The 26,336-nt window shown below is 43.2% G+C and overlaps 1 protein-coding gene across 2 annotated transcripts in view; it reads left to right on the forward strand.

The window, feature by feature from the left end:
• Window positions 1-26,336, forward strand: part of PHF12 (PHD finger protein 12) — a 39,406-nt gene that overhangs the window by 7,294 nt on the left and 5,776 nt on the right. For both annotated transcript variants that reach the window (XM_008566352.1, XM_008566353.1), the window contains exons 3-9: window positions 12,771-12,843; window positions 15,966-16,359; window positions 17,651-17,771; window positions 19,362-19,494; window positions 21,251-21,415; window positions 24,085-24,243; window positions 24,838-25,633. In XM_008566352.1, coding sequence (XP_008564574.1) covers window positions 12,771-12,843; window positions 15,966-16,359; window positions 17,651-17,771; window positions 19,362-19,494; window positions 21,251-21,415; window positions 24,085-24,243; window positions 24,838-25,633 — 1,841 coding nt within the window. The remainder of the gene's footprint in view (window positions 1-12,770; window positions 12,844-15,965; window positions 16,360-17,650; window positions 17,772-19,361; window positions 19,495-21,250; window positions 21,416-24,084; window positions 24,244-24,837; window positions 25,634-26,336) is intronic.

A 26,336-nucleotide genomic window follows, 5' to 3' on the forward strand; every position in this document is an offset into this window, starting at 1 on the left:
TTTTTTTTTTTTTTTTTTTTTTTTTTTTTTTTTGTCTTTTTCCGTGTCCGGCAACGGATCGCAACCCTCAGTGTCGCCCCCGGACCGGACCGGGACCGGCAACGGGATCGCAACCCTCGGTGTTGCCCCTGCGCCTCGCTCAGCCAGTGAGCGGGAACCGGTCTGTATGTGGGATCCAAACCCTCGGCGGGAGCGCCTCCGCACTTCCCAAGTGGCGCACTAGTGCAGTGCGCCACCGGGCCGGCCCAGAGAGTTCCAATTTCTCCACATCCTCAACACTTGTTATTCTGTCTTCTTGATTAAAGCCATCCTATTGGGCATGAAGTGGTATCTCATTATGGTTTTGAATTCTATTTCCCTGATGGCTAATGCTGTAATGATGTTAAATATCTTTTCATGTGCTTATTGGCCATATATATATGCTCTTGGAGAAGTGTCTATTCAGATTCTTTGTCTATTTTTAATTGGGTTATTTGTTTTTTCATTATTGAGTTGTAAGAGTTCTTTATATGTTCTAGATGTAAACCTCTTGACAGATGTGTGATTTGCAAGTATTCTCTCATTCTGTGGATTGTCTTTTCACTTTCCCTAATCTTTTTTTTTTTTTTTTTGAGTCTTACCTAAAAAAGATGGTTGGTTTAAGCACACTTTAATATTTTTTGCCTATATTATCTATGTAATGATAGTGAGTAAAGAGTTTCTTCTGTGAGCCCCAGTCAGGATGGCACAACTCAGGGAAGAGTACCTCACAATGTGATTTGGTTTGTTGTTTCAGCTTTTCTGGGTGGCCCTTCCTAGAAAAGAAGCCTAAGGCTGGAAGTTACCCTAGAAGAAGTTTTTAAAAATCCACCACCTGCCTTTAGGCAGGATGCCCACCTGGCACCCACCAGCAAACAATAGAAAATTTCTGTGTATGGGTACTTCTAATACTTAGAGACCCCTCCAAATTTAAGAAGAAAGATTTTAATTGCCTTGGTTTGATTGCTAACTGCTTAGGGTAGAAATAACTCCAGAGCAATTGATGTGCTTTCTTTTGAACCCGGTTAACAGGAACAAAAGGTTGTACACTACAGCAAACTTACCTGTTTATATGTGTCTTCATGTAAGCCTAGATAGCAGTAAATGGGGAGACAGCAGCAGAGAATATTTGCCTGAAGGTTTTATGTAGCTCATAAAAAGAAACAGTCTGCTTTGATGCTCCCAAGAAGATTTTTGCTAACTACTAATGCAGATGTACTGCTTCTTAACAGAAATGTGTGCATCTTTTTTCCTACAAATGACAGTGTAATAGAAAATAGATGGACTTGAATGTTGTGAGCTTTTGATTATGGATTGTTGGAGTCCATCTCTGAACTTTCTTTTCCCACCCCTAGCACATACATAACAATTTACGGGATGTGTGGTTGGTTAAGTAGGCCACCCTGGTTGGGGTTATGATGGCCCTTACTATATTAATGCTGCTCAGGCTCCTGGAAATGCATTCTTATTTTAAGGTGCCAGAGTCTAAGTCACCAGAACAGAAAAAAATTGTCTTTTTTCCCCACTCCACTGTACTCCTCCTTGACTTAGAGGCCCTAAGAAGTACAACATGGCCAGCTGCATTGGCATTTAATAAGTGACACTTATAAGAGCACCTCTGCATACATAATACTAGCTTCCCGAGAGACTCAGGACAGGAGTACGGCTGTACCCCTGCCAGTTTCCTGAAAGAGGAGGACATTGTATTCAGCGCAAGTCCTAGACCAAATTTCAGAAAGGCACTTTGGTATTGTGGATTTGTCACCATTCCCAGGACCGCATGCACAGGTCATTAGCTGACTGCTTTTCTCATGACTTGAGAGCAGTTAAGAAGAATGAGAAGGTGAGTCCTTTTCCTGCCCATTTCCAAATATCAAAATCCTCATCCGTTAAACCTAAAGACGTTTCTAAACTAGGTTTCAGCAAATGAGAACAAAGGTGAGGTTTTAGCACATTTGTGTGGGAGGCAAAAGCAAAGGGGTACAATAGACACTAATGAAAAGAGAAATCATTGATTTGACCCATCAGCAAGAAGGAACTTGACTACTATGTAGAGCTGTTGTTTAATTCACAATAAGCAAATTCCAAGTGCACCTTGCCGATTGGTAAAATTTTCTACATAATGAAAATCTTGACTCCCTCAAAGAAATTCCCTCAAACTCCCTTTTGCTATGGTTGTGGTACATAAATGCTCACTAAACTACTTGAAAGCCAGAAACTGACCCATTTCCTCTTCTCACTGCTGCGTAATACCTAGTGATACTACAAATGAGAGACATGCAAAGATAAACACTGGTTGGGGAACAGAAGTGATATCACACAAGGTGACAATTCCTTTCCCCCTAATTACATTTGCTTTTCTATATGTTAATCGCTTTGGTGTTTGATTTTTGCCTTTCCCCTGTTTTCTGACAGATTGTACAGGATATCTCCCAGGAAATGTTTCCCAGTCTTGACAGGACAAAAGACATAGAGTAACAGCATGGCAGGGAGAAACTCCATGCCTGAACCTAGCATCAGTCTTTCCTACTGATCTGGACTCTGCGTGAGACTCTTTTGAAAATAAGCTTGAGTGAACAAGAGAGGACTCTGCCGGGTTTGAGTTTAACAATAGCCCAAAGACATGACTTTATCTCCAGGCCAGGCAGAGGTAGGGGAACCTCTCAGAATTACTAGCAAGCTTGAGTTCCAGGTGCAACTCTGTTTGTGACAGCACAAGCACATTTTCAGATTTTTACTCAGCTGTGATCTTCAGGGGGATGTTGAATATTTTCTATCCTGCCTGCATTTGTGCAGAGAAGCTAATGAAATACACAGAACTTAGAGTGAGTTTACATAAATCTTCATTATGAAATCGGGCAGTGCACACCTATTCTTTTCTTTCCACCACCCCTAGGCTCCTGTGATCAGCTGGGAGCTTTTTAATTCCCACATTCATTGAGCCATCATATAGAGTTCTGCTGATTCTCAGTTTTACTGAAGCTTTGGAAATATTAGAGAGAAACTGTACAGTGAACTTTTTCAATTGACAGTCATCAGCTGTTGGTCAGAATATTTTATGAAAATTACACTCCATTAATCTCACTAAATGTGTCTAAACCTATAACTTTTCATAGTTGTATACATAGATTGGCTATATTTAACTTTCCTTGGTCCTGCCATTTTTTGAAAGAGTATCATCTTAAATGTAGGGAGAATTCTGTCACTAATTTTGGCTTTTTCATAAACATTGTTTTGTTCGTCATTTTAATTTTGCTTTATCCCTCCTTTGTGGTCCTTGTGGTTTTGCCTGGCAAGGATGACACTTAACCATTCTAATTTAGCAAACTATCCAAGGAAAATACCTAATTTTATGATATCTGACATCTTTGACTACAGGCTGCGGTTTGTTGGTGTTGGTGTAAGCTATATATGTTAAGAAAAGTGTCTGCAGTTTATTTAAATTATGGCAAATAGTTCATGTCCAAGGCTTGTACACTCGCTCTGTTTTTTAGAGTGCTTTCCACAGGTCTTGCCATTTGTGTGCATACATGCACACCTTTAAGGTAATCATTCTTTAGTTAGGGACCATTGAGAGAAAAGTGGGTCAAAGTGGAAAATCATGGCTCTCTATATCTGAGAAATATGTTCAACTCCTAAATAGGTCACTGGGGGTATAGCTGGAAGGCTTCGGAAGCCCAAGTCAGCACTTAGCTGTGGCATCAAAACACAACAGCATGCCGGGGAGATTACTTCAGACCTGTAGGGGAGCTTTGAGGTTGAGTAGAACTGGGGGATGGGAGAGGGTAAGGGTAAAAGAAGGAGAGAATGAGCCCTATGCTGTTATGGCCTAAATAATAATATTCTCTCTCCTTCCTTTTTTTTTTTTTTTAACAGACCTATTAGGGGAGGGTAAATAAAGCAGAAATCCCTCCTTAGGGAAAAGTAGCTGGGTCTTAAGTAGAAACCTGCTCTCTAGAAGTTGGGTTTTAAATAAAGACATTGTTAGTGTTTTTACTTTCCTGAACCTTTATAGAATTTTAGGTCTAATATCTATAAACTGTAAACTGGCTCAGATTCCTGCACTGTGCCCAAAAGAAGAGTATGGCCCAGCTATTTCCTTTTTCTTGATAGTTCACTAAAATTTGGTGACAGAACAGTGCCCAGTTTTCCATTCCTCTGAGACTCTTCTGGAATACACAGTTGCAACTGTTGGTTCTTCCTTCCAATAGAATGTTCCCTAGGAGTGTTAGAAAATGACTGTTGGGGCCGGCCCGGTGGCGCACTGCTACAGTGCGCCGCTTGTTCGGATTCCACATACAGACCGGTTCCCGCTCACTGGCTGAGTGAGGTGTGGGTGCAACACCGAGGGTTGCGATTCCGTTGCCGGTCCTGGTCCGGTACGGGCGCGACACTGAGGGTTGCGATCCGTTGCCAGACACGAAAAAAAAAAAGACAAAAAAAAAAAAGAAAATGACTGTTGAGGCCAGAATGTTGACCCTTTTTTAAAGCAGGTGGGCCCTAGCATCTGTCATGAGGTAAATGAATGAAGCCCCTTTTTAAAATGTTTTCAGCAATTGTAGAGAAGTCAGGATTACAAGAACAATCAAACCAGGCTAGTAATCAGGCCCTGTGGCACAGGAGCTCAGTTTGTAGAAAAGTTAGCATAGGCAAACACCTGGTATAACTGTTGGTGCTCTACCCTCCTTCCCTTCTTTCCCTGCACTAACTTGTAATGCTCTTCTCCAGGTGTCCTTTGCTGGGAGGATGCCACAGCCAGCTCTCCATAGAAAGGCAATAAAACTTAGGGGCACAGTCAGCTAGTTTGAAAGGATTGTATGCCTGTGGAAGTGACGCAACTAGCTAAGTTTCTCAATGGGGCATTTGTAATGGCCTGGCAAGTCATTGGTTTCCTGTTAACACTGCCACTGAGTCTTCACATGAGAAAACCAGCAGTCCCTGTACTTTTTATGTACTTTGTGGCATTAGCTGTATTTGAGTCAGTAGCTGGGATGAAGGAGGGTAAGGGATGAAGGATAGGGACCCCATGAACTTTCTGCTTTCATCTCTTGAATATCCTTTAATATGGCCACCTTCCCTGCCTTCGAAAGGTAGGCTATTCTTGAAGATAAAAGCTCATGTTCACACAAGTGTCCAAAGGAAGCTTGCTGTTTCAGCTGACATTTAAATTTCATTAAAATTTTGTTCCCTAAAGCATACACTATTAAATTTGGGTGTATTAATGCAGCTTTTAATTTAAATTTTTAAAATTTTTTAATTAAATTTTACCTAGCATCTCTTAGCCTTTCCAGGACATGAGCTGGTTTCAGTTTGTAAAGGCTTGCTTTCTGTGCTCATAGGTCGCTTTACAAATCAAGAGGGCTGCAGGGAAGCCGAGGCATGATTGTGGTCCTATCAGCGATGTCCTTCACTCCCCATTTTGACTAATACCAACACATTATCTGAGCTGGCTGCAAGCAGCAGGGCCAATCTAAGGGAGAGTAGGCCTGTTCTGAGCACGTACTATGTTTTGCAGTTGGTCTTACACAATGCTGCTAAGTATAATTGCAAGATTTTTATCTGGGAGTGCACCTCAGGTGGATAGATGAGACCTATGAACTGTGAAATTAAAAATCAAAACTGCTTAGTGCTGTTGTTTGCTTGCTGAACGCCTCCCCCCCAAAAAAGGTGGGGAGACAAACATGACGGTGGGGTGATGGTGGCAGTGAAATCTTTCTATTCCAACTGATATTTTATTTGAACTGAAACTGCCATAGATGGCTAGAGAGCTTCTGATTCCTGGAAAATGATGGGTTCTGACAGGAGGGACCCTACCAGCTCATGTGACTGACCTGTTTTAGAAGAGAATCCAAGGGGAAAGCTGTTGGTATATTGTATATAGATATGTTGTTTGCATGGTGTTCCTATTAAGTAGAATATTTTGTCAGTCCAGGAAGAGAAAATGGAGTTCTCTCTCAAATATTTTCCATCCACTTGCTTCCTTTTGTCCTGAGACATGCACCAAAGCTTTTAATTTAGTTAAGTGAGATTTTCATATCTCTCAGGCTGCAGTTGGTTCAAGTTTTAAAATGTCAGTGTCACTTAGGTCAATGGACAGTCGCAAGCCACACATCAGTAACCTCACGTATTAAAAAAAAAAACAGGTCCAGAGCCTAACACCATTTCTATCTGCATGCTGTAACATGAAAAAAAAAAAAAAAAAAAGGTTTCTGAAATGAAAGGCAGTCTTTCTGCTTCCCAGTCTCCCTCTCTCCCTTCGCTTCTCCCCTCCTCCCTTTGTTCTCTTGTTCCCCTCCCCCTTCCAGTTCCATATTGAAAAACTGCTTGCGCTGGATGGATAATTAACACAGAGCTATGGAGCAACAGGTCCCACTGGTGGCGACTAAATCTGCAGTAAATGTTAACGTTGTGCAGATTCACATGTATTAATAGGCTAGGGAGATGAGTGAGGTTAGACTCAGATCAACTACAATGGAATATGACTTGAAATAGATCCTCTTAATTAGAGAGCCAAGAACCATGACAACTACCAACATCCTCCTCTTGCTGTGGTGAGCTGCAGCCTCATAGGTGAATGAAAGAGGCATTCTAAATTAAAACTGGATTCCATCCTTTGACTGTGAGTTAAGATCATCTGGCTCTGGGCTTTGAATCTTTGACATGGAGAGATCAGTCAGTGACATTACAGTTAGCTGAGGGGTGTGTGTTTGTGGTTTTCTCCTCGATAACTCCAGAAATAGACTGATCTAGATACCCTCATCAGCAGTAGAGACGGGCCATTTGGATTTGTTTATGGGAGTGTAGATATGTTCAGTCATGCTGCAGATGTTGGCCTTAGGAAGTTTTAGTTTTGAAAAATTAATGTTCTTGACCAGCTTTCTTATTGGTTTGTGTATAGATATTACTGTTACCAGTTTGTAGGCCCCCTCAGGCCTCACATGGGGCCACACCAAACTCTGAAAAGCTTATCCTTCAATTGTATGTACAATCTCCGAAAATTCAGAGCTTTATTGTCATGAACTATTTTATAGCTAAGAGAATGTCTTTAAGGTCAAGTAGTAGTTAAAATAAATAGTGAGTTGGAAAGCAGTGAACAATCGCTTTCTAGCCAGGAATTGTAAACCAGGGGTTTTTTAACAAATGGTCTGGAAGGAAATTTATCCATAGCAGTAAAGATGGGAAGATATTCTGCAAGAGCTCCATCTTCACAGGGCACTTTATTCTCCGCCTGTGGAGAAGAATGCCTTTCTCACAACATTGCAGGCCATATTCTTTTGAAGCCAGAAAGTAAAGTAGAGGTTCTTGGCCTGTTGGCTAAAGAACTACAAGTTTTCTAAGACAATTCATCTCAGCACAGACTCACCTTCCCAGCACTTGGACAATTCTCAGAAGGAATCTAAAGGTTCAAATACTATTATGCTCTATATGGACTTAAACGTCCATTCCCAGGAAAAATGTCCCCACTTCCAGAACCTTCCTTTTACCGGGTAGTTTTTCAAAATGCAGAAATATACCTGCTTCTGAAACTATGGCTTCTTCCTGAACCCCTCGAGACCCTTAACTTCACTGTCTTTATTTTTATTTATTTATTTTTTTAAAGATGACCGGTAAGGGGATCTTAACCCTTGACTTGGTGTTGTCAGCACCACGCTCTCCCAAGTGAGCGAACCGGCCATCCCTATGTAGGGATCCGAACCTGCGGCCTTGGTGTTATCAGCACCGCACTCTCCCAAGTGAGCCACAAGCCGGCCCCCTAAAGGTTTTTGAAAAACAGCTTGGGCTCAAGATTTGAAAAAGCCAGGAAACTTTTATTTGCGTTCCAATTTTACTGGCTCCATGGCTTTAGATAAGTCTGTTTCCTTACCTGTACAATGGGAAATAAGAATTAATTATCTCACAGTGTGATAATGAAGATCAAATAAGAACACCTATTAAAATACTTTGTGAACTGTAATACACTAGATGTAAGATGAAGTTGTCACTCTGATATTCTAGGCTTTAGTGGTTAGGAAGCATAGTGATGTCTTTACAAACAGCATTGGTTCATTATAGTATCTTCATGGTTTTCACTGCTGAGCAGCAAAAACTCTGATAGAGTAATCTCAGCATTACCTGACTTTTAATTTTTAATGATTTCCTTTTATAGAGGAGGGCCTCCAGTACCCTATCTTCACTGATATATGGGGTTAAGAAAGAGCTGGGTCAGAACCTTATTTTCCTAGACAGGCATATCATGATTTAAAGACTCTGGCATGCATATAATTGTTTCAAAATTGCACACTAAGCTTATGGGAACACCATGCTTATGGGAACACCATTCTTATGGGGAAGGAGCTTTGAGATGGGCAGTGGAGGTAGGAAAGCCCTCAGAATGAGTACACGAGTACCTTGAGGCTGCAGAATCTCCTTTCTCCCTGGAATCCTTTCCCTATTATAGGCAGTATCTCTGTGATATGCAGCAGAACAGCCTCTCTTGGAACTGGTTCCTGAGCTTACCCCAGTGACAGTCTGTCTTTCCTGGAGCCATTTCTTGAATCCTTTTCCTGTAGAAATTCGAATTGAAAAGCTACCTTCTAAATAGCTTGAAAGGGGGCCGGCCTGTGGCTCACTCAGGAGAGTGCGGTGCTGATAACACCAAGGCCCCGGGTTCGGATCCCATATAGGGATGGCCGGTTCGCTCACTGAGTGAGCATGGTGCTGACAACACCAAGTCAAGGGTTAAGATCCCCTTACCGGTCATCTTTTTAAATAAATAAATAAATAAATAGCTTGAAAGGAATTAGTTGTAGCAGAGAGGAAACATAATCATGAGAAAGCTTTATGATGGGTGGCAATTCCTATGTTCTAGTTATGCCCATGATGATTGTTTTCTAGAAACTTAGACCTTGCTTCTCATCTTAGCTATTACTGCCTTCTCTCAAGACACCACCTTTTCAAATTTGTTATTTCAAGGTACATGCTCATCTCTAAGAAAGCCCCAAATCTTGACAACTAAAGAAGTGATGGCCTCACTCTTTTAAATGTTCTGTGTTCCTCCCAGGGACAAAAACTCAGAGTTTGCTGGACTACTCCCTAAACTCAGCCCCCATCCCACACTTTAAGGCAGACCTAACAAAAGGAGCCTGTGGCCATAATCTAAAATTCTGAGAAATGTGTGTTCTTAAACTTGATATCTCTAAAAGTGATCTTTTAGAAACCAGCAAGGAGCTACTTTTGAGAGCCTCTTAATACAAGGTTTAAGCATTTCACCCCTATGTTAAGAAAGAGAAACAAGATGAAAAATCAAGTTGTTTAAAGAAGATAAAAATGAGTAAGGGTGGGATGGTTCAGTATGAAGTTGATGTTTGCAAGTATGGACTTTGACTCCCATGTCTTTTTATTGTTTTGTAACTTAGAAAAAACTTAAGTAAGGGCCGGCCCGGTGGCGCACTGCTACAGTGCGCCGCTTGGGAGCTCGGCGGCGCTCCCGCCAAGGGTTCGGATCCCACATACAGACTGGCCGCTCACTGGCTGAGCGAGGTGCGGGAGCAACACCGAGGGTTGCGATCCTGTTTCCGGTCCCGGTCCGGTACGGGCGCGACACTGAGGGTTGCGATCCGTAGCCGGTCACGAAAAAAGACAAAAAGGAAAAAAAAGAAAAAGAAAAAACTTAAGTAATTTCATGTATTGTTTTTTGTGGGTTGTTTTTTTTTTTTTTTTTTTTTTTTGGCAGCTGGCTGGTTCAGGGATCTGAACCCTTGACCTTGGTGTTACCAACACCATGCTGAAACCAACTGAGATAACCAGCCAGCTCATGTGTAATTTAACCACCAAAATAAGGGCCTGCCCAATTGTATTACCTTGCCTTATGACTTTGGGGGAATTATACTTACTTCCTAGAAGCTCATTCTTTTAGTGTTCCCTAGTGCTTTAAAGCTTTATTGAGTACCTACTACATGCCAGGCATTGTCCTGGGTGTGGCAGTACAAAGGTAAATGAGGCATAGAGAAGGGGATTCAGGTACATAATGGTTTGAGTATAGTGTGGCAAGGAAGTGCTATGTGGAACCAGGGGCTGTTTCCCCACAGAGAAACAGAGGAAGATTCCTGGAAAGAAAACCCAATTTGAGTTTTGAAGGATAAGGAGTTCACCAGGTAAAGGAGTGTGGGCACGGTTGTATGGTTATGAGTAGCAGCTCTGGAATGAGCAGAAAAACAGAGGTGAGAAACAGTATCAGCTGTGTAAGGAGCCAGCGGACTGGTAGAGCTGGAGAAAGAGTTAGGGTTCTGGCCATAAGGATCTTATCTGCAGCACTGAGGAGTTTGAACTTTATCTTGTAATGGAGGGGGCAGTGGTACCATTGAAGGACTTTTTAATCAGGAGAGTGATCTGATCAGAATTGTGTTTTAGATAAATTATTCTGCCAGCAAGATGGGGAATAGATTGAGGGAAGCATGAAGGCTGGCTAAGACACCACTCACATATCGGTGAAAGATCTAAGCTTCTACCACCATGCCTTGCCCTTCTCTGCTTTACATGTTTTATGTAGGATATCTTGGTATAGAGCCGGTGGGCAGATGAAAAAAGATGAAAAACAGAATCAGAAGTGACAGCCTTCAGGGTTAATTTTAATGTGACAGCTGCTGAAGCATAGCAGTCTGTAGGCCTTTTAAATTACATGCATGCATTTCATTAGTTTGGATGTGGCCTGTTGCAGAAATATATTGGAAAGAACTAGGGAAGATTTTACAGGTGACATTTACCTATGGTCCTCCTAGGACTTGGAGACCTGTCTCAACAGGCCACTATGTCTCCAGCTTCCTGCTTCCTGTTAAGCATCCTCCTGTGATTCCACTAAGGAAACAGGGAGGAAGGGAAGCAATGAGCTGTGTAGGCTTAGTGGGCATCTGACATGTATGCTCAGGGATCCAGGGAAGCATGGTGATGTGGGAGGTAGGAAAATTTGCCAAGCCAAGTGCTGTTTTGAGGTAGAAACAATAAAACAACATAGGATTAAGCCCTAATACTTAGAGGATAGTCCTTGCATGTTGTAAAAGTACTCACATATTCCTTTTTTTTTTTTTTTTTACTATTTCTCACATTCTTTGAAGAAAACTTTTCTCCTTACCATTCTCAGTAGGTGACTTCTAAGAACCAAAGTTAGGAATTTCTTAAGCATTCTATAGAGCGGTGGTTTCCAAGCTTTGGTGTTCAGCAGAATCATCATGAGGACTTGTTAAACACAAATTGCTGAGCCCCACTCCTAGAATTTCTGATTCAGTCAATGTGTACTCAGGTCTCAGAATTTACATTTCTAATAAATTCCCAGATGATGCTGATGATGCTGATCTGGGAGCACACTTTGAGAACCACTATTATGTAGGCTTTATAAATGTGACCCTCTTAAGGGTTTAGTAAAGTGCTGTATGGCTCTTGTGTTTCCTTAATGGAAAACAATGACCTGGAGGATCTGTAAGGCCCAGCCCTACACACCTCTAGTTTTGATTCAGTAATATTGGCTTACTGAGTGACCACTGTGTACACAACCTCTATGTTATAAAGATGCAAAGAGGGAAGAGATCCAGTCATTGTTTTGGTCCCTCTAATAGAAGAAATTAGAGAAGTGTCACACAAGGCAAAGCATGAGAAGTGTCAACAGAGAACTAAACCATGCAGCACGAGGTCCATGATATATGAGTAATCTGGAAAGACCTCATAGAGAGCTGTGTTTTGTTATCTATTGCTGCATAGCAAACTACCCCAAAACTCAGTGGCTTGAAACAGAAGCTAGTTGTTATCTCTCACCATTCTGAGGATTGCCTGGGCTCAGCTGGGTGGTTTTTCGTTCCATGTGTTGTTGGCTGGGACTATAATCAATTCGGAGATTCAACTGAGCTGAGCTGCCATGTTCAATATGACTCACTCAGATAGCCGTAGTTGGTGTTGCCTGATGGTTTGGAGTTCAGCTGAAGCCGCTGATTGGAGCACCTCAAGTCTCTTCCATGTGGCCTCTCACAGCATGACAGCAGGGCTCTGAAATGGAACATTCCAAGCCTATAAAAGTGGAATCTGCAGATCTCTTAAGGCACAGCCTTCGAAGTTACAACAATGTCACCTCTGCTGCATTCTATCGGTCAAAAAAGTCACAAGACAAGCCCAATTCAAGAGGAGTGAAATGGACCACTTGTGGATGGGAAGTGGAGTAAAGAATTTGCAGCCATCTTTAATTCGCCACAAGCTGATTGAGGCAGGTCTTAAAGGATGAATAGGCTTTTGACAGGCATAGCTTTCTGAAAGAAGGGTATTCTAGAGGAAGAAATAGCAAGTCTTCAATTTGACTGGTGGGAGGGTACTTGAAGGGGGCCTGGGAAAATGTAACGGGACTGTGTGACATGGCTTTGAACAGCAAATTGGACTTAACAGATTTTCCAAACAGTGTGGAGGACCTCAATGATTTTATTAGCATGGTGCAGAGTTTGGGAATGACTCTCCAGGCTCTAAACTAGTTCTTTATACTTTTTCCTGTAAACCCAGTGTTAATAACTCTGGATTTGTCTTCTTTTTCTAAGACATGGGAAGGGGTGCTCACTCCTTAGGTTATTATAAATGATGCTGAGTAAGCATTTTGAAGGATGAGAAAACCCTAGCAGTGCTGTAGGACTGGCCAAAATCGAAGTTTAGGGACATGCAGCTTTGTGCCAGGCCTAGCTAAGCTTTTTCCTGCTGCATCAAAGGGTTAGTTACTTAGCCTTGCCCTTGTCTTTTCCCTGCAGTAACCCTCCACTGAGTGAAGAGATGTTGCCTCCTGGGGAATGGATGTGTCACCGATGCACTGTACGCCGAAAGGTAATAATGCTGCTTCCTGAAGGCTTTGCTCAGAATGCCAGATCTAGAGCACTGATATTGTAGAGCTAAGATGGCCTGACCCTGAAGGTGTTTTCATCCCTTCTTATTGTCTCTTCCAGCCTCTAGAATCACCCTACTCTCCCCATGGTGACTCTGGAATCCAGTAAGGTCTAAAAATCCAAACATGAGCTGCTGAAATAGGCAGAAGAGGTGTGTTAATTTACTGAGCCATGTTCAGTCACTAGTGACAGGAGTAGTCTCATCTCCTTGTTGACCTCCTAGTAAGTGGCCTGAATGTGGTGCCTTATCCATGATTGAAGAAAAAGAAGGTTGCTTCTGCAGCTTGATGGAAAAAGGATTTTTCTCTGACCCAAAGGGTTGGCCAGGCATATTGTGGGGAGAGGATTTTGAAACCACTTGTTCCCAAGTTGCCTAATCTCTCTTTAGCTGCCTTCCCTTGGTTTTGATAATTCAGTATTGGCTTCGAGAACATGGTTCGTTATTTTCCACTTCGAGAATTTTTGTGGGGTGCAAGAACTAATTTCTCATCAAAAAAGGAAGTAGGTGTGTTTACACCCAGATTATGATTGGCCCAACCCTCAAATTATAGGCCATGCATTAGAATTTATCTGTGAATTGTAAACCACTCCCTGCCCTCCCCCCACACTAATTATACACAGAGCAACTTTCCTTTGTTGTGACATCACCTCTGTTTTCCCAGCCCCTGAACATGATGTCACAATGAATGATGACTTCCTTGATTGCAGAAACAGGATGAGGAGATGATTAGGAGATTGTGGTTTATGTGTGTAACAGTTTTTGGCCTTTAAGAAGAAGTTAAACAGGCAGACATTATTTTTCAAATGTGAGCACAAGGGTTCCTGTTAAAAAGCAAGCCAAAGTCAAGTCAGCTACCTAACCACAGCTGTAGTTCAGTTTCTCCTGAAGTCCACAAACCAGGCTATCCTCCAGCCTGTCCACCTTCTGAGATCCTTTCCTGTGCATCCCCAAATAGATTAGAGCAGGACCAGTTAGAGGCATCTGCCAGTCAGAAGGCCTTTTAGAAACTCTCCACTTGAAGCTAGACTTGAAAGGATCAGAAGGAGCTGAGGGAGAAGAGATGAAACCAGGAAAAAGAAGGTAGAAAAAAGAGACTAACATTATGTTAGTGCCCATCATATGCCAGGTGTTTTACTTATGTTGTCTCATTTAACCCATACAGCCATCTAAGGGTGCCAGTAGTAGATTTCCATTTTAGAAAGGAAGAAACTGAGGGCCGGCCCGTGGCTCACTCGGGAGAGTGTGGTGCTGATAACACCAAGGCCCCGGGTTCGGATCCCATATAGGGATGGCTGGTTCGCTCACTGGCTGAGCGTGGTGCTGATAAAACCAAGTCAAAGGTTAAGATCCCCTTACCGGTCATCTTTAAAAGAAAAGAAAAAAAAAAAAAAGAAATGCCAACACAGCTGTCCGGGTTAGCTCAGTTGTTTAGAGTCTAGTACTACTAACACCAAGGTCTGAGTTTGATCCCTGTATTGGCAAGCAAAAAAAAAAAAAAAGCCAATTTATAAAAATATATGCTGTTTTTAAAAATGGCTTCATGAGGGCCGGCCCGTGGCTCACTCGGGAGAGTGTGGTGCTGATAACACCAAGGCCCCGGGTTCGGATCCCATATAGGGATGGCTGGTTCGCTCACTGGCTGAGCGTGGTGCTGACAACACCAAGTCAAGGGTTAAGATCCCCTTACCAGTCATCTTTAAAAAAAAAAAAAAAGAGAGAAAGAAAGGAAGAAACTGAGATTCAGAAATGAATAACTTTCCCAAGGACTCAAAGGAATTGACAGAGTCAAGATTTGAACCAAATTCTGTCTCATTCCAAAGCTCTGTTACCTGTTTATCAGTTTTCTAGAAGCAGAGCTACTTGCTGGGGATTTTAGTATGCCTTTTTCTGACATAGAGTGCTTCTCCTGAGATACTGCTCTACCTGCTTTCATATGGACCTCTGCCTACTGGTGCCAAATCTGCCCTTTCTTCCTCCACCACCACCACCACTACTGCTATTCTCCTTTGGCCTTCTGTATTTACACTGAAGTGAATTGAAATGATACATCCTGTGGGTCTCATCAACCTCTGATATTCAGGTCCTATCATGATTTCTAGTGGAAGCTAGATGTTCCCCCCAACTCAGAGTCATCCCTTTTGCATATATGGCCTTCTTTATCACCACCATATCCTTGAGAGGACGAGATGGTGTTACTAGTCTCACTTTACAGATGGGAAAATTCCTGCACAGGTCTGAGTCACCCAAGGTCAGAGGGAATCCGTGCAGAACTGGGACAAGATCCCAGATCTCCTGACTGGACCAGTGTTAAACCTTCATTTGACCAGTCTATTTGGAGTCCTAGAGGAAAATGTATTATTAGTTACCCACTCCTACAGTGAACACTTAGTCTTTTTTCCATTTTCCCACATTCTAAGAAGTGTCACTTTTCAGAGTTTTAGTTAAAATTGAAACATTGAAAGCCATCTTTCTTGGACACCGTGATTGCTGGTCGCTCCCCTCCACTCTCCACCCCTCCACCTTGTAGTGCACCTCCATACCAGCAGTCAACCTCCCTGAACTGGAAGTTCTACTTTCCTGTTTTACCTTTTACCATTGCTTTTGTGGACTGACTTTATTTTGAGCAAAGTTTTCTAAACCATTCAGACGGTCAGGATGCTCCAGGGCAAACTACCATGATCCCATTGATTTTTCACTGTGTTATTCTCACTATTCTCAGTCTCACTAAATTTATTCTCATTGTGTTAACTTTTTAGCCCCTTGACTTATACTTTATAGATGTTGTGTGTCATGTGATGAGTTACAGTTAATGATGTATGATTTGCACAATTGTTCCTAACTTTTTGTGCTTTCTGGTGATTCCCTGATTCAGTAGTTTTGTCACTTTAGTTCAGTTATAATTGTGTGAACTTGAACAGACCAGTATTCCAAGTCCCCAAGTGGATGATTCTACATAAAGGATTTTAATAATTTTGGTTAGTGGTCTGGCAGGATTTCATATCACCCATCTCTTTCTATTTTGTGATACTTTTCATGATGGGCCCACATATTCATTTGCACAGAAACGAGAACAGAAAAAGGAGCTGGGCCATGTCAATGGACTGGTGGACAAATCTGGCAAACGGACTACATCCCCCAGCAGTGACACTGACTTGTTGGACAGATCAGCGAGCAAAAATGAACTCAAGGCCATCGCCCATGCTCGGATCCTGGAAAGGAGAGCCAGCCGGCCTGGCACGCCTACGTCCAACGCCAGCACAGAGACCCCCACCTCTGAGCAGAATGACGTCGATGAGGACATCATTGATGTTGACGAAGAGCCAGTAGCAGCAGAGCCAGACTATGTGCAGCCCCAGCTAAGGCGGCCCTTTGAGCTGCTGATTGCTGCAGCCATGGAGCGGAACCCCACCCAATTTCAGTTGCCCAATGAACTGACTTGTACCACTGCACTACCAGGTTAGCCAAACCGTCATCATATCCCCTCTCCATCCCAGCTCCCCCAAAGGATTACTGTCCATCAAAAGAGCAGTGCTACCTGAGGGTCACTGTCATGGGTTCCTGTTCCTTGTTCTGCCTGGAGTGATCCTTGAAGGATTTAGCTATTACAGTGCTTACTCAATTTTCCATTTTAAACTACTTTCCTGCTCCTTCCCAATATTTTCTCTCTTTTTTTTTTTTCTCTTGAAGAAGTGCTACATTTACATGGTTCAGAAATCAAAAAATATAAAAAAGAGGCTTACAATGAAAATGTTCCTCCCATCCCTATCTGCCATAAATAACTACAGGTTGGTTCTTGTTTATCCTTCTAGAATTTCTTTGTGCATATATAAGCAAATACAGGTGTATGCTCATTATTTTCCCCTTAAATAGCATACTAGATAATACTGTTATACATTTTGCTCTTTTATACCTCACAATATGCTCTAGAGGTCTTTCCATATTAATATAGAATTTCCTCAGTTTTTTAATGGTTGTGTAATAGTGCATTGCACAGATGTGCCATAATTTATTAACTAGTTTTCTATTAATGGACATTTAAGTTGTTCCTAATCTTTTGTTGCAAGTGGTAGTGCTTCAACTAATAACTTTGTAAATACATCATTGTGTACATATATGGATGAGTGTGTGTATCTGTAAGATAAATTCTTAATATTAGAGTTGCTGGATCAAAACTATGCATTTATAGTTTTGATAGATGTTACCAAATTGCCCCCCCCCTTTTTTTTTTAATGAAATCATGGCTTCTACTTGATACCGCAAGGCTTCTAGATCTTTTTTTTTTTTCTTCCCAGAAAAAGTGAAATTGGCAGGCTCAAGAAGGAATCATATGGAATCAAAACTTTTCTGATTTATATAAAAATGTGGTAAAAATGTAGTCTTCTTCAGCTGCTTCCATAGAATAGTCTTTGTTAACCATTTGGCTTGGGCATTTATATTTCTTAGGTTGCCAGTGTCTAACCTAGGTTTCTGACCATTTCATGTTTGCAAAACAGATTTGTTTCTGCTACAAAACAGGTGACTTCTGATCATGGTTCTGATTTATGTCTCAGTTACCCTTTCTTTCCCTTTCTCATTCTTTTTTCTCACTTGAAACCAGCCCAGGGGGGCCTCAGAAAGAGATTCATGTCTACATCATGGCACATTCTTTTGCTAAGATCTGTTCCTTTAGATCTTAATGTTGTTTCCATATTCCAGGCCAGGAACTCTGAAGCCAGGGATAGTTCAGCACCACCAATTTCTTTTCTAGGTTCTAGCAAGAGGAGAAGAAAAGAGGAAACCACAGGGAAAAATGTTAAGAAGACACAGCACGAGTTAGATCACAATGGTCTTGTTCCCTTACCAGTCAAAGTCTGCTTCACGTGTAACAGGTATTTTCGTCCTCACCCAGGGTCTCTTCCTTATATTCAGCAAATGATGCTTTGTCTCTCTTCCATCACCTCTTTTAAACCATATATGTTAAGTGTGGACAGCCCATATTCTGATGGTATGAGTACACAGAGACTGACTGATTAATTGACTGACCAGAGCCTTGAACATGTTAACAACAAATACCCTGAAGAATATAGTACAGGACTACTGTTTACTGTGTTGATATAAACTGGAACAAGAAGAGTTGGACTTAAAATGAAGCATGAGATGTTTAGCTAGCAGGAAAAATTCTGGCCAGAAGGGACAAAAGTTCCCTTAAAAAGAAACACACCTTTGGGGCTGGCCCATGGCTCACTCAGGAGAGTGCTGTGCTGATAATACCAAGGCCATAGGTTTAGATCCCTATATAGGGATGGCCGGTTAGCTCACTGGTTGAGCGTGGTGCTGACAACACCAAGCCAAGGGTTAAGATCCCCTTACCGGTCGTCTTTAAAAAAGAAAAGAAACGCACCTTTAAATCACTAAAGATGAACTTAAAAGTAGTACAAGTATCCATGGTAGTTAGTATGCATCAGACTGGATGACTTCCAAAAACCCCAGGCTACCCTAGCGTATCTTCCCTGAAACGCCGATTTCCTTTAAATAGGATCTCCTTCGTGACAGAAACCAGCTACTTCAGTTATTGAAGTTGGTCTTGGCTTAGGTGTGTTAGAAGAACTATATTATGGTCAAAGCAGGATAGCAGGAGAAAATACCTATCAAAAAGAAATGTTCCGGGCCGGCCCGTGGCTCATTCGGGAGAGTGTGGTGCTGATAACACCAAGGCCATGGGTTCGGATCCCATATAGGGATGGCCAGTTAGCTCACTGGTGAGCGTGGTGCTGACAACACCAAGTCAAGGGTTAAGATCCCCTTACCGGTCATCTTTATAAAAAAAAAAAGAAATGTTCCATACTGACCTGCAACCAAAACCAGAAATGTTTCACAGTGAAAGCTGTAGGGAACTAGATGGTAGAGCAACAGAATTCTGAGCCCAGGATACATCATTGCTCCAGTACAAATCATAATGGGCATTTTGCTAAGCCCCCTCCCCTTGAACCATGCTTACATGAATACATTACAAAATCATTTTCCCAGCACACCTCTCTCTGGTTGTCAGTTCTGCCAAGTGCTTCATGCAGAAGAAAAATCTTTTCTTGTTGTAGTTAATACTCTAAAAAGGTTGGTAGTGGTTTTTTAAGTGAGGTAGTTGCTCTCTTTTAAGGAGTAGAAAGATCAGAGCAAAGTTGGCTGTCTTCCCCCAGTAGATATTGAGCATTGATCATTCCTGCTCTGACAGCCACTTTAGCCACTCCAAATAAACATTTACTTCCCCAGAAGACACATTCTTCTTAGAAAAGAGAATAATGGAGAGCCTGGTGATAGCTCCCAAATTCATCCATCTTCCTGATCATGAATGTAACAGAATCACTGAGCGGGGAAGATGTGGGAAAATGTTTGGATTAAGCAGGAGAGGCTGTTCCGCAATGCATAGTTAGTTTGAGTTTTCCCATCTCACCACAAAAATGGCCTACGTCCCTTTTTTGCAGGAGTTGCCGCGTGGCCCCTCTCATCCAGTGTGACTATTGCCCCCTCCTGTTTCACATGGACTGCCTCGAGCCACCGCTCACTGCCATGCCCCTGGGCAGATGGATGTGTCCGAATCACATCGAACATGTGGTGGTAAGCACAGCAGTGTCTATTCAGTCCTCTACAGGCACAGCTGGGGCATGGACTGATTCAGTGGAAAGCATATTAAGGTCAGCGTTGTGCCAGAGTTCACTATAATCTTATAGATGCTGGTTTCTGCCAACCATCCTACTCAAATTCTGATTATTTTGACATACCTCAGCTGTGCATTTTGCCTTTTCCCACAATGCATTGTTTTTGCTGCACAGGCCGACTTAACCCTCTAGTGCTTGGTTGGTTGTGAGTAATTTCTCCCACAATGAATAAAGCAGTTGATGTTACAGCCATAAAAAAGGAATTTATTATTTATTAGATCCAACCTGAAGGAAATAAATGATTGCCTTTCTGCAATACATGTGTTCCAGCCACCAAATGAGGTTCTTTCCCTTCTCTTGCTTTGTTTAATTCTTTACAGCCACCTTGTGATGGCTCATAATAGGTGTTCAATAAGTTAGTTGTTGAACGAATGAATAATGTGAGGGTCCTATTACCTTATCTCCCAGGAGACTTGGGAAGGTTTTCCAGACTGCTTCCTAGGGCTTGAACAGAGCTGTCGTTTGCTATCTCCAAAGAGGTTGAGGACATATCCTTATAGGCAATTAGAACAGTCACTCACAAGGTTGAATGGGGGAGAACTTCAGGAAGAGGAGCTCCCTTATAAGAGCGGCCTTTCTACTAGACATTGTCTATCAAATGATGATAACCATGGAATTACTGTTGACCTTTAGCATGGCAATGTGCTTCCAACCTTACACTGAGGGGAATCTCAGTTAAAGACCTGGACTTGCACACATGGAAGAGAAAAGTTACTTTGCACTCTTCTTTTGACTCATGCCACTCAGAAAGATTTAGGAAGAAGCTTCTCTCTGAGGCTCAGTTTGAGTGTCTTGTTTTGCTTCCTGCTGAACCAGAAAAAAATGACCATAAGCACTTTACCCAAATATCAGTCTCAAAGAGCAACTTTCCAGCAGATGAGAGTTGGTTAAATTTTAATTACCATTTAAAGGTTTTTGCCTGATTTACTAATTAGGAAGGTACCGCAACATATCCTTCCTTTTGCATTAAAGTGTAGGGGACCAGATGTAGAAGATGAAGAGTAGCATATTTTCTCTACGCCTTATACATGCTATTGCAGAAAATCTTTTCTTCTGTCCCTTTGGCCTCTCAGAGCAGTCCAAGGTTTTTCCCCTGCCATAGAGGAAGAACTGATATTGAGATGGATTCGCTAAAACTCCCTGGTTCATGGAGTAAAGGAATAGGGTGGGGCACACAGGATTCTGGTTCTGACCCAGCTGTCAGCCAAGCTCCTATGTAGGACACAGTCTTGCTTCCTGTGAAAGAGTCCCTTGCTGGGAAGGGAGTCTGGGTTTTTTGAGGGCCAAGGCCTGTGTCTCCTCTGAAACCTGTGCTGCTGTTAGGATACCCTAACAAAGGGTGCTCTGAACTAGAGCAGAAGACTGTCAGAGCTGTATTTGGAAGGGTACTCCTTGGCTAACTCCCTATTTCCTGCCCTCCTCAAGCCTCTGTAGGGAATAGGAACATAAAAGCTCTCCTCCACTGATTAGGCAGAACTGAGGGGGAAAGTATCATCCATGTTCCCTTGCCTTCTGATGGGAGTGCTGACATCCTGGCCCCTGACTAAAGGAACCCATTTGGCTGAGAGCTAGTTTTCAAACCCAGAGAATCGGGTTAACTGGGAGGTAGGTGCCTTTTGAGGCTCACCACAGGGTTGTATCTGCTTTGTCCCTAGCTGAACCAGAAGAATATGACGCTGAGCAATCGGTGCCAGGTGTTTGATCGTTTCCAGGACACCATTTCGCAGCACATTGTCAAAGTGGACTTCCTGAACCGAATCCACAAGAAGCACCCTCCTAACCGCCGTGTGCTCCAGTCGGTCAAAAGAAGAAGCTTAAAGGTGAGTGCAGGCAGGATGGTGGTCTCTGATTGCCTTCTTGGGATAAACGAGAGGATTATTGTCCCAATTTTACAGAAAGGGAGACTGAAGCACCAGAGATTTGTCTGTGGTGTCTCAGCAAGTAATGAACGTGACCTTACATTTTAATACTTGATTATTAAAACCCCAAGTAGGCCTTCAAAGCTGTAAGTCTCTAGTTCTTCAAAGGATAAGCACTTTTTAACCCATCCCACCAAACCTACATGTGCCCTGTTGTTACTGTCACCTCACCTGACACTCATCCTGTCTGTTCCTGTTAGATGGCCCCTGTTCCAGAGCTATCTGGTGAGTTGAAGATGGGAGTGATTAAGCAGAGAGTCTTGTGGAAAGTGAGGAGCTATTCCCATCTGAGGAACTTAAGAAGAAAATATCTAAAGGAGAGTTAAATCTATTTTTCCAAGCTGCTGTTAATATATCACCAATACTCCAATACACCAATTGTAGCATGGCTGTAATAATACCTACCATTTGTTTGCACTTGACAGTTGCTAAAATGTGTCACAAAAATTGACAGAAAGATTTCCCTCATTGAAAGCATCTGGTGGTGTTGAAGATATTTCTTGCAAACCATTCAATCCCCTCATTCAGTTATCCTAGAGGACCCAACATTATATACCCATATATAAACTTGATTTTTCTATTTTGAAATAATCCCATGGACAGGCCTATGTGCCAACGGAAACCAGCAATTCTCAAATATGGCCACTTGGCGGCAGCCGTACTTTAAAATCAATCACACCACTTCCATCACCTCCAGTGGGTGTCAGCACTAACAAGATGCAAAGTGTTGGAAATTGTATAGCGAGCTCTTAACTGGGTAAATGTTTATACTTAAATGGAAAAGTTTTCTAAAATTAAATTGAAAAGTGTTTTTGGTTGGGGGTAGGGGATATTAGAGATGCCATGCCTCATTCCTCAGTTAACTGAATCCAAAGGTAATCCAGACTATGTAATTCACTGTGTTGATTTGGAAGAGAGCCTGGCCGCTGAAGTGAACAGGCCAGGAGGCCTTGATAAAATCTAGTTGTTGTATGGTACCTTCTCCCCTTTTTAAATGTTTCCCTGTTCCTGAAAATTTAAGGGCATGAGTTTCCCATTTTGTACTTGTAGAGTTTAAGAGGGAAATGAGGACTGTAGCACCATAGGACAATGGCAGAGAACCCCAGCTCTCTGCTAGAACGTTGGCCTTTACCCTTGATTAGAACAGTGCAGGCAAAATCTGCTGAGAACTTTATATCTTTGCTGGGAGTTCCTCTTCCACCTACCTCTCCACTTTTCCTCAGGGGACAGCCTTAGACCAGTCCACTGCTCCATTCCTCCCCCCTGCCATTCCTGGGTGATCTCAGAAAGCCCATGGCACCAGCTAACACTGCTATGGTGATGACTCTCAACTCCATGTTCCTTGACTTTCTCCTTGTATCCAGATTCATTTCTGCCTTCCTACCCCACAAATACCTCAGTCTCAACCTGCCTAGGACCAAAAGTCCTCTACCTCCAAATCTGCTCTTCCTCCTGTTTCCTGTTTCAATGAATGACAGTGATCTCTACCCAGTCCTTCAAGCCAAATTTCTGGGAACCATTTTCAGCTCCTCTTTCCTTATCCTCTATGAGGACTTGTCCACCAAATCTGTTAGTTCTGTGGATGTTTTCCAAATCTACCAAGTGCTTTCACATCCCTGTGCCTTACATGCTGCTCCCTTTTATCTGCCTAGATGTTCCTTCTCAATGTCCAAGTCTCAGCTAAAATACTGACTTCCTATAAAATCTTCCCTAATCCCAAGCTCCTGTCCCCCAAACTAAAATAAGCACTTTCCTTTATGTTTTTTTAATAGCACCTTAGACATGCCTCTATTCTAGGACCCATTACATTGTATTGTAATATTTCTGTGTTTATGTCCCCTCTAGAGTGTGAGCTCTTTGAGGGCGAGGCTTAAGTTTTACTCATCTCTGCATCTCTAGGACTTGGAACAGTGCCCAGACTCAGGAGGTGCTCAGTAAATATTGGTTGAATGTATGAATGACTCTTTGCTTGTGTGGCTCTTTCATTCTTACACGGTGTGATTCGGAGTGTATCTTCTGTCTTTGTGCAACAAAGAGGTCTTCAATTGTTTCATGAGTCATGAATGAATGGATAAAGAAAATTAACACTGATTGAGTGCTTATCGTGAGCCAGCCCTCATGCTGAGCACTTCCACCAAGAATGTGACGTCATTTAACTTCTTGTCTCTCAGTTACTACTTACCCACCTTCCAAACTTAACACTGAGCAATAAGAACCTAGAGTACTAATCTGAAGCCCTGTCCAGTGTCAGTCTTACACTTCTTAGGCCAAAGCAGAAGATAACACACGATGGTTTCTAGGTTCTGCAGGCCTTAGACCTTGATGAAGAAAAGTGAAGGCCCTTTTTGCTGTTTCCATTTCTGTGCCTTTTCAGGCCATGTGCATGTGTCAGAGTCAAAGAGATATGGGGGACACAGAGCAGTTGAAGCACAATGAGCCTCCTTGTCTTCTGTGGACCCCAGAGTGGATGGTCACTAGCACGACAAACAGAACAGCATGCCAGGGCAGAATCAACCGGACGTGTTGTTCGCTATCTCCCTCTCCTTCCTCCTTTTGTCTATCCTGTACAGGTTCCCGATGCTATAAAATCTCAGTACCAGTTTCCACCCCCTCTCATTGCACCCGCGGCCATTCGGGATGGGGAGCTGATCTGCAATGGGATCCCTGAGGAATCACAGACGCACCTTTTGAACTCTGAGCACTTAGCCACCCAGGCAGAGCAGCAGGAGGTGAGTGAAGGCAGAGCTGGGGTTCAAAATCCAATCTTCTTCCATCTCACCACAGCTGCTGTTGGAAGTAGCCTTGTTGTTATTCCCATCTCCATCCTTTCTCATCCCCCCAACCCCCCAAGAGTTGAGTATTCCCAAGAGAACCTCTGGCTCAGATCCCAAAGGCAAGTAAGAGAGAACTACAGAATCACCTGGTCTGCTTCTCTCCATCGGTCCCTCAGTGCACTGTGAGATGGGCAAATGTATATTGTAGAAAGAGATGAGTAAACCCATAGAGAGGTTAGGTGATAGTTCTGGACATACAGCAGGTGCTTAGAGTACTTGCTGAGCATTGGTCTCAAGATGAGCCTTAGGCACAGAGCCAAAACATGAATCCCAAGCTCTGCTGACCGGGGTGTTGCCTGCCGACTATAACAAGTCTTGCTTGGGAATGGAAATGGAATCCTATCAGGAGTCAAATACACCTTTTCTGAGCATTCACCATGGGACCTTGGAAACAGTGCTTGTCAGCTCTGCTGTGGTGCTGACCGCTGTGGCAAGAAAGACCGGCGTCTCCCAGGGCTCTCACTCTCCTCTCCTCTCCTTCCATTGCAGTGGCTCTGTAGTGTTGTTGCGCTCCAGTGCAGCATATTGAAACATTTATCTGCTAAGCAGATGCCTTCGCATTGGGACTCTGAACAGACAGAGAAGGCTGATATTAAGCCTGTTATTGTGACTGACAGCTCAATCACCACCTCCCTGCAAACAGCTGATAAGGCACCTACACCTTCCCACTACCCCTTGTCCTGCCCATCAGGGATTAGCACCCAGAATTCCCTGAGCTGCTCTCCACCCCACCAGCCCCCAGCTCTAGAGGACATCAGCTGCAGTTCTTGTGCGGAAAAATCCAAGAAAGCCCCTTGTGGGACTGCCAATGGGCCAGTGAACACAGAGGTGAAAGCCAACGGCCCACACCCCTACAGCAGCCCCACTGATTCCTCGGACCCCAGGCGACATCCAGGCGCTAACACCCCCCTACCAGGCCTCTCACACCGGCAAGGCTGGCCCCGACCCCTCACGCCACCAGCGGCTGGGGGGCTTCAGAACCACACCGTTGGCATCATTGTGAAGACAGAAAATGCTACTGGCCCCAGCCCTTGTCCCCAGAGGAGTTTGGTTCCTGTCCCAAGCCTGCCCCCTTCCATTCCCAGCTCTTGTGCCAGCATCGAGAACACCAGCACTTTGCAAAGAAAGACTGTCCAATCACAGATAGGACCTCCGTTGACAGATTCAAGGCCACTGGGCTCACCCCCAAATGCCACCCGGGTGCTCACTCCCCCTCAAGCAGCAGGAGATGGTATCTTGGCTACAGGAGCCAACCAACGATTCTGCTCACCAGCGCCATCATCAGGTGAGTTCTGCTCAGCCTCAGGGTGATTTGAAATAATTTTATGCTCTCCTGACAGACAAGACTTAAGATTCCAAAAACACTTATATCCCTGTGAACACTTCAGAGGACTCTGATCTTTGTATTGTTTGTCCTCCTCCCATTTCTATAATAGAAGAGTACCTTAATGTGTCCCCATTTTATAGATGGGACTGCGTAAGCTTTGAAAGCTTAAGTGATTTCCTTGAATATGACGGGATTGGAAATACAGCCTGGGTCTCCTGACTGCTTCCCACACCTTCTAGGCCTAGTCTGCCTCTTTTGTTCTGTCACCTTAGAAGAAGGCAGCATGTTCTCTAGAACCACTGTGGTCAGCCTGAGATTCTGGCTAATAGCCTCACTGTTTCATGATCCACACAGGAGACTAAATCCACACCTGATGCAGATTCTCAGAGACAGCTCATCTGAGGAACTTCCATGTCAGGGAAGCAGGGCCACTCCACAATAGGCAGGAAGCACTGCGTTTCACAATAGCTGCAGAGTGGGATGCCCACAGAGATTGGTCTGGCCCTGAAGCTTCTCCTGAGGCCCCATGCCAAAGGGCAGTTCCTTAGTCTATACTTGACCTAGCGTGGACCTGCTCTCTCAGCTGTCCCAAGTCAGCATTCAAGACCTTGAGGTTGCTGACCCCAGCATCTGAACCAGGTTTCAGATGCTGCTGGAACCC

Source organism: Galeopterus variegatus, unplaced genomic scaffold (assembly GCF_000696425.1).
Source record: "Galeopterus variegatus unplaced genomic scaffold, G_variegatus-3.0.2 Scaffold236, whole genome shotgun sequence".
Classification (NCBI taxonomy): Eukaryota; Metazoa; Chordata; class Mammalia; order Dermoptera; family Cynocephalidae; genus Galeopterus; species Galeopterus variegatus.